The 12179-nt window shown below is 48.5% G+C and overlaps 1 protein-coding gene across 1 annotated transcript in view; it reads left to right on the top strand.

Annotated features, from left to right (window-relative positions):
• LOC120036473 (ankyrin-3-like) overlaps positions 1–12179 on the top strand; it is a 61717-nt gene that overhangs the window by 41092 nt on the left and 8446 nt on the right. The window contains exons 15-16 of the mRNA XM_038982909.1: positions 4025–4108; positions 10715–10798. Coding sequence (XP_038838837.1) covers positions 4025–4108; positions 10715–10798 — 168 coding nt within the window. The remainder of the gene's footprint in view (positions 1–4024; positions 4109–10714; positions 10799–12179) is intronic.

Genomic DNA, 12179 nt, shown 5'->3' with positions numbered 1-12179 from the left:
GACAGGACTGTTCTGAACCACATGTCAGACAGGATCTATGACAGGACTGTTCTGAACCACATGTCAGCCAGGATCTATGACAGGACTGTTCTGAACCACATGTCAGACAGGATCTATGACAGGACTGTTCTGAACCACCTGTCAGACAGGATCTATGACAGGGCTGTTCTGAACCACCTGTCAGACAGGATCTATGACAGGGCTGTTCTGAACCACATGTCAGACAGGATCTATGACAGGACTGTTCTGAACCACCTGTCAGACAAGATCTATGACAGGGCTGTTCTGAACCACATGTCAGACAGGATCTATGACAGGACTGTTCTGAACCACCTGTCAGACAGGATCTATAACAGGACTGTTCTGAACCACATGTCAGACAGGATCTATGACAGGACTGTTCTGAACCACCTGTCAGACAGGATCTATGACAGGACTGTTCTGAACCACATGTCAGACAGGATCTATGACAGGACTGTTCTGAACCACCTGTCAGACAGGATCTATGACAGGACTGTTCTGAACCACCTGTCAGACAGGATCTATGACAGGACTGTTCTGAACCACCTGTCAGACAGGATCTATGACAGGACTGTTCTGAACCACCTGTCAGACAGGATCTATGACAGGGCTGTTCTGAACCACCTGTCAGACAGGATTTAAGACAGGACTGTTCTGAACCACATGTCAGACAGGATCTATGACAGGGCTGTTCTGAACCACCTGTCAGACAGGATCTATGACAGGGCTGTTCTGAACCACATGTCAGACAGGATCTATGACAGGACTGTTCTGAACCACATGTCAGACAGGATCTATGACAGGACTGTTCTGAACCACATGTCAGACAGGATCTATGACAGGACTGTTCTGAACCACATGTCAGACAGGATCTATGACAGGACTGTTCTGAACCACATGTCAGACAGGATCTATGACAGGACTGTTCTGAACCACATGTCAGACAGGATCTATGACAGGACTGTTCTGAACCACCTGTCAGACAGGATCTATGACAGGGCTGTTCTGAACCACATGTCAGACAGGATCTATGACAGGACTGTTCTGAACCACCTGTCAGACAGGATCTATGACAGGACTGTTCTGAACCATCTGTCAGACAGGATCTATGACAGGGCTGTTCTGAACCACATGTCAGACAGGATCTATGACAGGACTGTTCTGAACCACATGTCAGACAGGATCTATGACAGGACTGTTCTGAACCACCTGTCAGACAGGATCTATGACAGGGCTGTTCTGAACCACATGTCAGACAGGATCTATGACAGGACTGTTCTGAACCACATGTCAGACAGGATCTATGACAGGACTGTTCTGAACCACCTGTCAGACAGGATCTATGACAGGGCTGTTCTGAACCACCTGTCAGACAGGATCTATGACAGGGCTGTTCTGAACCACATGTCAGACAGGATCTATGACAGGACTGTTCTGAACCACCTGTCAGACAGGATCTATGACAGGGCTGTTCTGAACCACATGTCAGACAGGATCTATGACAGGACTGTTCTGAACCACATGTCAGACAGGATCTATGACAGGGCTGTTCTGAACCACATGTCAGACAGGATCTATGACAGGACTGTTCTGAACCACATGTCAGACAGGATCTATGACAGGACTGTTCTGAACCACATGTCAGACAGGATCTATGACAGGACTGTTCTGAACCACATGTCAGACAGGATCTATGACAGGGCTGTTCTGAACCACCTGTCAGACAGGATCTATGACAGGGCTGTTCTGAACCACATGTCAGACAGGATCTATGACAGGACTGTTCTGAACCACATGTCAGACAGGATCTATGACAGGACTGTTCTGAACCACATGTCAGATAGGATGTATGACAGGACTGTTCTGAACCACATGTCAGACAGGATCAATGACAGGACTGTTCTGAACCACATGTCAGACAGGATCTATGACAGGGCTGTTCTGAACCACATGTCAGACAGGATCTATGACAGGACTGTTCTGAACCACATGTCAGACAGGATCTATGACAGGACTGTTCTGAACCACATGTCAGCCAGGATCTATGACAGGGCTGTTCTGAACCACATGTCAGACAGGATCTATGACAGGACTGTTCTGAACCACCTGTCAGACAGGATCTATGACAGGGCTGTTCTGAACCACCTGTCAGACAGGATCTATGACAGGGCTGTTCTGAACCACATGTCAGACAGGATCTATGACAGGACTGTTCTGAACCACCTGTCAGACAAGATCTATGACAGGGCTGTTCTGAACCACATGTCAGACAGGATCTATGACAGGACTGTTCTGAACCACCTGTCAGACAGGATCTATAACAGGACTGTTCTGAACCACATGTCAGACAGGATCTATGACAGGACTGTTCTGAACCACCTGTCAGACAGGATCTATGACAGGACTGTTCTGAACCACATGTCAGACAGGATCTATGACAGGACTGTTCTGAACCACCTGTCAGACAGGATCTATGACAGGACTGTTCTGAACCACCTGTCAGACAGGATCTATGACAGGACTGTTCTGAACCACCTGTCAGACAGGATCTATGACAGGACTGTTCTGAACCACCTGTCAGACAGGATCTATGACAGGGCTGTTCTGAACCACCTGTCAGACAGGATTTAAGACAGGACTGTTCTGAACCACATGTCAGACAGGATCTATGACAGGGCTGTTCTGAACCACCTGTCAGACAGGATCTATGACAGGGCTGTTCTGAACCACATGTCAGACAGGATCTATGACAGGACTGTTCTGAACCACATGTCAGACAGGATCTATGACAGGACTGTTCTGAACCACATGTCAGACAGGATCTATGACAGGACTGTTCTGAACCACATGTCAGACAGGATCTATGACAGGACTGTTCTGAACCACATGTCAGACAGGATCTATGACAGGACTGTTCTGAACCACATGTCAGACAGGATCTATGACAGGACTGTTCTGAACCACCTGTCAGACAGGATCTATGACAGGGCTGTTCTGAACCACATGTCAGACAGGATCTATGACAGGACTGTTCTGAACCACCTGTCAGACAGGATCTATGACAGGACTGTTCTGAACCATCTGTCAGACACGATCTATGACAGGGCTGTTCTGAACCACATGTCAGACAGGATCTATGACAGGACTGTTCTGAACCACATGTCAGACAGGATCTATGACAGGACTGTTCTGAACCACCTGTCAGACAGGATCTATGACAGGGCTGTTCTGAACCACATGTCAGACAGGATCTATGACAGGACTGTTCTGAACCACATGTCAGACAGGATCTATGACAGGACTGTTCTGAACCACCTGTCAGACAGGATCTATGACAGGACTGTTCTGAACCACCTGTCAGACAGGATCTATGACAGGGCTGTTCTGAACCACATGTCAGACAGGATCTATGACAGGACTGTTCTGAACCACCTGTCAGACAGGATCTATGACAGGGCTGTTCTGAACCACATGTCAGACAGGATCTATGACAGGACTGTTCTGAACCACATGTCAGACAGGATCTATGACAGGGCTGTTCTGAACCACATGTCAGACAGGATCTATGACAGGACTGTTCTGAACCACATGTCAGACAGGATCTATGACAGGACTGTTCTGAACCACATGTCAGACAGGATCTATGACAGGACTGTTCTGAACCACATGTCAGACAGGATCTATGACAGGACTGTTCTGAACCACATGTCAGACAGGATCTATGACAGGGCTGTTCTGAACCACATGTCAGACAGGATCTATGACAGGACTGTTCTGAACCACCTGTCAGACAGGATCTATGACAGGACTGTTCTGAACCACATGTCAGACAGGATCTATGACAGGACTGTTCTGAACCACATGTCAGACAGGATCTATGACAGGACTGTTCTGAACCACATGTCAGACAGGATCTATGACAGGACTGTTCTGAACCACATGTCAGACGCAGGACATAGTTGTTACTGTGAGATCAGAGCCCTAACCCTACCTGGTTCATCAGGAGGGTGGTAGAGATAAGGAGACCAGCTCTGATGAGGAACGGACTGTCACCACCAAGGTGTACCGCCGGAGGGTCATTCTGAAGGTACCTGCTTGTGGCACTGAGTGGTGTGTTGCCCCAGTGAGGCCTGTGCTGCTATCAATGTGCTGTCTGTCTGTGTGGCCTGTCTGTCTGTGTGGCCTGGGCCTGTCTGTCTGTGTGGCCTGGGCATGTCTGTCTGTGTGGCCTGAGCCTGTCTGTCTGTGTGGCCTGGGCCTGTCTGTCTGTGTGGCCTCGGCCTGTCTGTCTGTGTGGCCTGGGCCTGTCTGTCTGTGTGGCCTAGGCCTGTCTGTGTGGCCTGGGCCTGTCTGTCTGTGTGGCCTGGGCCTGTCTGTCTGTGTGGCCTGGGCCTGTCTGTCTGTGTGGCCTGGGCATGTCTGTCTGTGTGGCCTGGGCCTGATGTGACAGGCTCTACAGGAACCTAGAGCTCTGCTGCCTTTCTGCTTGACCAGCTGCTCCCAACTAGCTGTAGCTACTGGCTGACTGGGTTAATAGCTGTAGCTACTGGCTGACTGGGTTGATAGCTGTAGCTACTGGCTGACTGGGTTAATAGCTGTAGCTACTGGCTGACTGGGTTAATAGCTGTAGCTACTGGCTGACTGGGTTGATAGCTGTAGCTACTGGCTGACTGGGTTAATAGCTGTAGCTACTGGCTGACTGGGTTGATAGCTGTAGCTACTGGCTGACTGGGTTGATAGCTGTAGCTACTGGCTGACTGGGTTAATAGCTGTAGCTACTGGCTGACTGGGTTGATAGCTGTAGCTACTGGCTGACTGGGTTGATAGCTGTAGCTACTGGCTGACTGGGTTAATAGCTGTAGCTACTGGCTGACTGGGTTAATAGCTGTAGCTACTGGCTGACTGGGTTGATAGCTGTAGCTACTCGCTGACTGGGTTAATAGCTGTAGCTACTGGCTGACTGGGTTGATAGCTGTAGCTACTGGCTGACTGGGTTGATAGCTGTAGCTACTGGCTGACTGGGTTGATAGCTGTAGCTACTGGCTGACTGGGTTGATAGCTGTAGCTCCTGGCTGACTGGTTTAATAGCTGTAGCTACTGGCTGACTGGGTTAATAGCTGTAGCTACTGGCTGACTGGGTTAATAGCTGTAGCTACTGGCTGACTGGGTTGATAGCTGTAGCTACTGGCTGACTGGGTTGATAGCTGTAGCTACTGGCTGACTGGGTTGATAGCTGTAGCTACTGGCTGACTGGATTGATAGCTGTAGCTACTGGCTGACTGGGTTGATAGCTGTAGCTACTGCTGACTGGGTTAATAGCTGTAGCTACTGGCTGACTGGGTTAATAGCTGTAGCTACTGGCTGACTGAGTTGATAGCTGTAGCTACTGGCTGACTGGGTTAATAGCTGTAGCTACTGGCTGACTGGTTTGATAGCTGTAGCTACTGGCTGACTGGGTTAATAGCTGTAGCTACTGGCTGACTGGGTTGATAGCTGTAGCTACTGGCTGACTGGGTTAATAGCTGTAGCTACTGGCTGACTGGGTTGATAGCTGTAGCTACTGACTGACTGGGTTGATAGCTGTAGCTACTGGCTGACTGGGTTAATAGTTGTAGCTACTGGCTGACTGGGTTAATAGCTGTAGCTACTGACTGACTGGGTTAATAGCTGTAGCTACTGGCTGACTGGGTTAATAGCTGTAGCTACTGGCTGACTGGGTTAATAGCTGTAGCTACTGGCTGACTGGGTTAATAGCTGTAGCTACTGGCTGACTGGGTTGATAGCTGTAGGTACTGGCTGACTCGGTTAATAGCTGTAGCTACTGGCTGACTGGGTTGATAGCTGTCGCTACTGGCTGACTGGGTTGATAGCTGTAGCTACTGGCTGACTGGGTTGATAGCTGTAGCTACTGGCTGACTGGGTTAATAGCTGTAGCTACTGGCTGACTGGGTTAATAGCTGTAGCTACTGGCTGACTGGGTTGATAGCTGTAGCTACTGGCTGACTGGGTTGATAGCTGTAGCTACTGGCTGACTGGGTTAATAGCTGTAGCTACTGGCTGACTGGGTTAATAGCTGTAGCTACTGGCTGACTGGGTTGATAGCTGTAGCTACTGACTGACTGGGTTAATAGCTGTAGCTACTGGCTGACTGGGTTGATAGCTGTAGGTACTGGCTGACTCGGTTAATAGCTGTAGCTACTGGCTGACTGGGTTGATAGCTGTAGCTACTGGCTGACTGGGTTAATAGCTGTAGCTACTGGCTGACTGGGTTAATAGCTGTAGCTACTGGCTGACTGGGTTGATAGCTGTAGCTACTGACTGACTGGGTTAATAGCTGTAGCTACTGGCTGACTGGGTTAATAGCTGTAGCTACTGGCTGACTGGGTTGATAGCTGTAGCTACTGACTGACTGGGTTAATAGCTGTAGCTACTGGCTGACTGGGTTAATAGCTGTAGCTACTGACTGACTGGGTTAATAGCTGTAGCTACTGGCTGACTGGGTTGATAGCTGTAGCTACTGACTGACTGGGTTGATAGCTGTAGCTACTGGCTGACTGGGTTGATAGCTGTAGCTACTGGCTGACTGGGTTAATAGCTGTAGCTACTGGCTGACTGGGTTGATAGCTGTAGCTACTGACTGACTGGGTTAATAGCTGTAGCTACTGGCTGACTGGGTTGATAGCTGTAGCTACTGGCTGACTGGGTTAATAGCTGTAGCTACTGGCTGACTGGGTTGATAGCTGTAGCTACTGACTGACTGGGTTGATAGCTGTAGCTACTGGCTGACTGGGTTGATAGCTGTAGCTACTGACTGACTGGGTTGATAGCTGTAGCTACTGGCTGACTGGGTTGATAGCTGTAGCTACTGGCTGACTGGGTTAATAGCTGTAGCTACTGGCTGACTGGGTTGATAGCTGTAGCTACTGGCTGACTGGGTTGATAGCTGTAGCTACTGGCTGACTGGGTTGATAGCTGTAGCTACTGGCTGACTGGGTTAATAGCTGTAGCTACTGGCTGACTGGGTTAATAGCTGTAGCTACTGACTGACTGGGTTGATAGCTGTAGCTACTGGCTGACTGGGTTGATAGCTGTAGCTACTGGCTGACTGGGTTGATAGCTGTAGCTACTGGCTGACTGGGTTAATAGCTGTAGCTACTGGCTGACTGGGTTAATAGCTGTAGCTACTGACTGACTGGGTTAATAGCTGTAGCTACTGGCTGACTGGGTTAATAGCTGTAGCTACTGGCTGACTGGGTTGATAGCTGTAGCTACTGGCTGACTGGGTTGATAGCTGTAGCTACTGGCTGACTGGGTTGATAGCTGTAGCTACTGGCTGACTGGGTTAATAGCTGTAGCTACTGGCTGACTGGGTTAATAGCTGTAGCTACTGGCTGACTGGGTTGATAGCTGTAGCTACTGGCTGACTGGGTTGATAGCTGTAGCTACTGGCTGACTGGGTTAATAGCTGTAGCTACTGGCTGACTGGGTTAATAGCTGTAGCTACTGGCTGACTGGGTTGATAGCTGTAGCTACTGACTGACTGGGTTAATAGCTGTAGCTACTGGCTGACTGGGTTGATAGCTGTAGCTACTGGCTGACTGGGTTAATAGCTGTAGCTACTGGCTGACTGGGTTGATAGCTGTAGCTACTGGCTGACTGGGTTAATAGCTGTAGCTACTGGCTGACTGGGTTAATAGCTGTAGCTACTGGCTGACTGGGTTGATAGCTGTAGCTACTGACTGACTGGGTTAATAGCTGTAGCTACTGGCTGACTGGGTTAATAGCTGTAGCTACTGGCTGACTGGGTTGATAGCTGTAGCTACTGACTGACTGGGTTAATAGCTGTAGCTACTGGCTGACTGGGTTAATAGCTGTAGCTACTGACTGACTGGGTTAATAGCTGTAGCTACTGACTGACTGGGTTAATAGCTGTAGCTACTGGCTGACTGGGTTGATAGCTGTAGCTACTGACTGACTGGGTTGATAGCTGTAGCTACTGGCTGACTGGGTTGATAGCTGTAGCTACTGGCTGACTGGGTTAATAGCTGTAGCTACTGGCTGACTGGGTTGATAGCTGTAGCTACTGACTGACTGGGTTAATAGCTGTAGCTACTGGCTGACTGGGTTGATAGCTGTAGCTACTGGCTGACTGGGTTAATAGCTGTAGCTACTGGCTGACTGGGTTGATAGCTGTAGCTACTGACTGACTGGGTTGATAGCTGTAGCTACTGGCTGACTGGGTTGATAGCTGTAGCTACTGACTGACTGGGTTGATAGCTGTAGCTACTGGCTGACTGGGTTGATAGCTGTAGCTACTGGCTGACTGGGTTAATAGCTGTAGCTACTGGCTGACTGGGTTGATAGCTGTAGCTACTGGCTGACTGGGTTGATAGCTGTAGCTACTGGCTGACTGGGTTGATAGCTGTAGCTACTGGCTGACTGGGTTAATAGCTGTAGCTACTGGCTGACTGGGTTAATAGCTGTAGCTACTGACTGACTGGGTTAATAGCTGTAGCTACTGGCTGACTGGGTTGATAGCTGTAGCTACTGGCTGACTGGGTTGATAGCTGTAGCTACTGGCTGACTGGGTTAATAGCTGTAGCTACTGGCTGACTGGGTTAATAGCTGTAGCTACTGACTGACTGGGTTAATAGCTGTAGCTACTGGCTGACTGGGTTAATAGCTGTAGCTACTGGCTGACTGGGTTGATAGCTGTAGCTACTGGCTGACTGGGTTGATAGCTGTAGCTACTGGCTGACTGGGTTAATAGCTGTAGCTACTGGCTGACTGGGTTGATAGCTGTAGCTACTGGCTGACTGGGTTGATAGCTGTAGCTACTGGCTGACTGGGTTAATAGCTGTAGCTACTGGCTGACTGGGTTGATAGCTGTAGCTACTGGCTGACTGGGTTGATAGCTGTAGCTACTGGCTGACTGGGTTGATAGCTGTAGCTACTGGCTGACTGGGTTAATAGCTGTAGCTACTGGCTGACTGGGTTAATAGCTGTAGCTACTGGCTGACTGGGTTGATAGCTGTAGCTACTGACTGACTGGGTTAATAGCTGTAGCTACTGGCTGACTGGGTTAATCTGTTCACGGCTGCTTCTACTGGCCATGTGGTAATAGCTAGTGAATGAGAGTAGCACTCACCAGCTCTGTAGACATGTTTTACATCCATCTACTTCCTAGCCTGTCTTCATTTTAACATCAAAGTATTGACAGGTTTCATATCACAGCGAGAATTCACACTCACATTGTTCCAGATCATTCTAGCATCATTCTAATATACGTAGTTAAACTCAGTCTTTCATCATGGCTTGCATAGTGTTGTGCTGATGTTGGCTTGTGTTTTCAGTTCCATGTTACCATCACCGCCTGTGGTTTTCTCTGGGTCCCTCTACCAAGCTGATCTGATGTGACTTCGGCATGTAATGTTCTGTGTGTTTATTGGATGAGTGGTGGTATTACAGGGTCATGTTGTGGCTGTGCTTTTTGCAAATGGAGCTTTGTGTTGCTAATGTCGCTAGGGCAGGTAAACTAACCTCAGGTAAACTAACCTCAGGGTAACTAACCTCAGGTAAACTAACCTCAGGGTAACTAACCTCAGGTAAACTAACCTCAGGGTAACTAACCTCAGGTAAACTAACCTCAGGTAAACTACCCTCAGGTAAACTACCCTCAGGGTAACTAACCTCAGGTAAACTAACCTCAGGTAAACTAACCTCAGGGTAACTAACCTCAGGTAAACTACCCTCAGGTAAACTAACCTCAGGTAAACTAACCTCAGGTAAACTAACCTCAGGTAAACTAACCTCAGGGTAACTAACCTCAGGTAAACTAACCTCAGGGTAACTACCCTCAGGTAAACTAGCCTCAGGTAAACTAGCCTCAGGTAAACTAACCTCAGGTAAACTAACCTCAGGTAAACTAACCTCAGGGTAACTAACCTCAGGTAAACTAACCTCAGGTAAACTAACCTCAGGTAAACTAACCTCAGGTAAACTAACCTCAGGGTAACTAACCTCAGGTAAACTAACCTCAGGGTAACTAACCTCAGGTAAACTAACCTCAGGTAAACTAACCTCAGGGTAACTAACCTCAGGGTAACTAACCTCAGGGTAACTAACCTCAGGGTAACTAACCTCAGGTAAACTACCCTCAGGTAAACTAACCTCAGGGTAACTAACCTCAGGTAAACTACCCTCAGGTAAACTAACCTCAGGTAAACTAACCTCAGGTAAACTAACCTCAGGTAAACTAACCTCAGGTAAACTAACCTCAGGGTAAACTAACCTCAGGGTAACTAACCTCAGGTAAACTAATGATGACAGGTAAACTAACCTCAGGTAAACTAATGATGACCGGTAAACTAACCTCAGGTAAACTACCCTCAGGTAAACTAACCTCAGGTAAACTAATGATGACAGGTAAACTAACCTCAGGTAAACTAATGATGACCGGTAAACTAACCTCAGGTTAACTACCCTCAGGTTAACTAACCTCAGGTAAACTAATGATGACCGGTAAACTAACCTCAGGTTAACTAACCTCAGGTTAACTAACCTCAGGTAAACTAATGATGACCGGTAAACTACCCTCAGGTTAACTAACCTCAGGTTAACTAACCTCATGTAAACTAATGATGACCGGTAAACTACCGTCAGGTCTGATCCTACTGTACCATATCATCCTCAGGGAGAACAGGCCAGAAACATCCCTATGCAGTCAGTGACAGAAGAGCAGTTCACAGACGAGGATGGAAACATTGTCACCCGAAAAGTAACTGCTGTACCCCCTTTCACTACACACCCCACACCCCTATTACATCCTCACCCTGTCCTCTTCTGATATCACCTGAACATCTCCCCCCCATGCCCACCCTCCCCATCTCCACCCCCCCATCCCTATTCCTCTGTCCTAACATGACTTTATACCCCTCCCCATCCCCATTCCTCTGTCCTAACATGACTTTATACCCCTCCCCATCTCCACCCCCCCCCCTCCCCATCTCCCCCCCCCCCCCCCCCTCCCCATCTCCACCCCCCCATCCCCATTCCTCTGTCCTAACATGACTTTATACCCCTCCACTCCTAAGGTCATCAGGAAAGTAGTACGTCGTATTGCTGCCACGGCAACTACTTTTACTGCTGCTACTACTGCTACTACAGAGGAGGTGAAAGCAGGAGGAGCGGTAGGAGGAGCAGGAGGAGAAGCAGGAGGAGGAGGCAGGAAGGAAAAACAGGGCAGGAAGAGAAACAAGCGCTCCCGGGGAGGCCCTAAGGCAGAACAGGAGAGCTCTAAGGGTCAGAGGGGAAAGACTGAGGTTTGCGCCATGATCATAGAGTAGTGTGGTGTTGACACTAACGGTAGACTAGCAGTGGAGAGAGTTCCAACTAGACAGTAGACACTGACGGTAGACTAGTAGTGGAGAGAGTTCCAACTAGACACTAGACTAGTAGTGGAGAGAGTTCCAACTAGACAGTAGACACTGACGGTAGACTAGTAGTGGAGAGAGTTCCAACTAGACACTAGACTAGTAGTGGAGAGAGTTCCAACTAGACAGTAGACACTAACGGTAGACTAGTAGTGGAGAGAGTTCCAACTAGACAGTAGACTAGTAGTGGAGAGAGTTCCAACTAGACGGTAGACTAGTAGTGGAGAGAGTTCCAACTAGACAGTAGACTAGTAGTGGAGAGAGTTCCAACTAGACGGTAGACTAGTAGTGGAGAGAGTTCCAACTAGACAGTAGACTAGTAGTGGAGAGAGTTCCAACTAGACGGTAGACTAGTAGTGGAGAGAGTTCCAACTAGACGGTAGACTAGTAGTGGAGAGAGTTCCAACTAGACAGTAGACTAGTAGTGGAGAGAGTTCCAACTAGACAGTAGACTAGTAGTGGAGAGAGTTCCAACTAGACAGTAGACTAGTAGTGGAGAGAGTTCCAACTAGACACTAGACTAGTAGTGGAGAGAGTTCCAACTAGACAGTAGACTAGTAGTGGAGAGAGTTCCAACTAGACACTAGACACTGACGGTAGGCTAGTAGTGGAGAGAGTTCCAACTAGACAGTAGACTAGTAGTGGAGAGAGTTCCAACTAGACAGTAGACACTGACGGTAGACTAGTAGTGGAGAGAGTTCCAACTAGACAGTAGACACTAACGGT

Source organism: Salvelinus namaycush, unplaced genomic scaffold, assembly GCF_016432855.1.
Source record: "Salvelinus namaycush isolate Seneca unplaced genomic scaffold, SaNama_1.0 Scaffold1343, whole genome shotgun sequence".
In the NCBI taxonomy this organism is placed as follows: Eukaryota; Metazoa; Chordata; class Actinopteri; order Salmoniformes; family Salmonidae; genus Salvelinus; species Salvelinus namaycush.
This window is presented reverse-complemented; position numbering and strand designations above follow the sequence as displayed.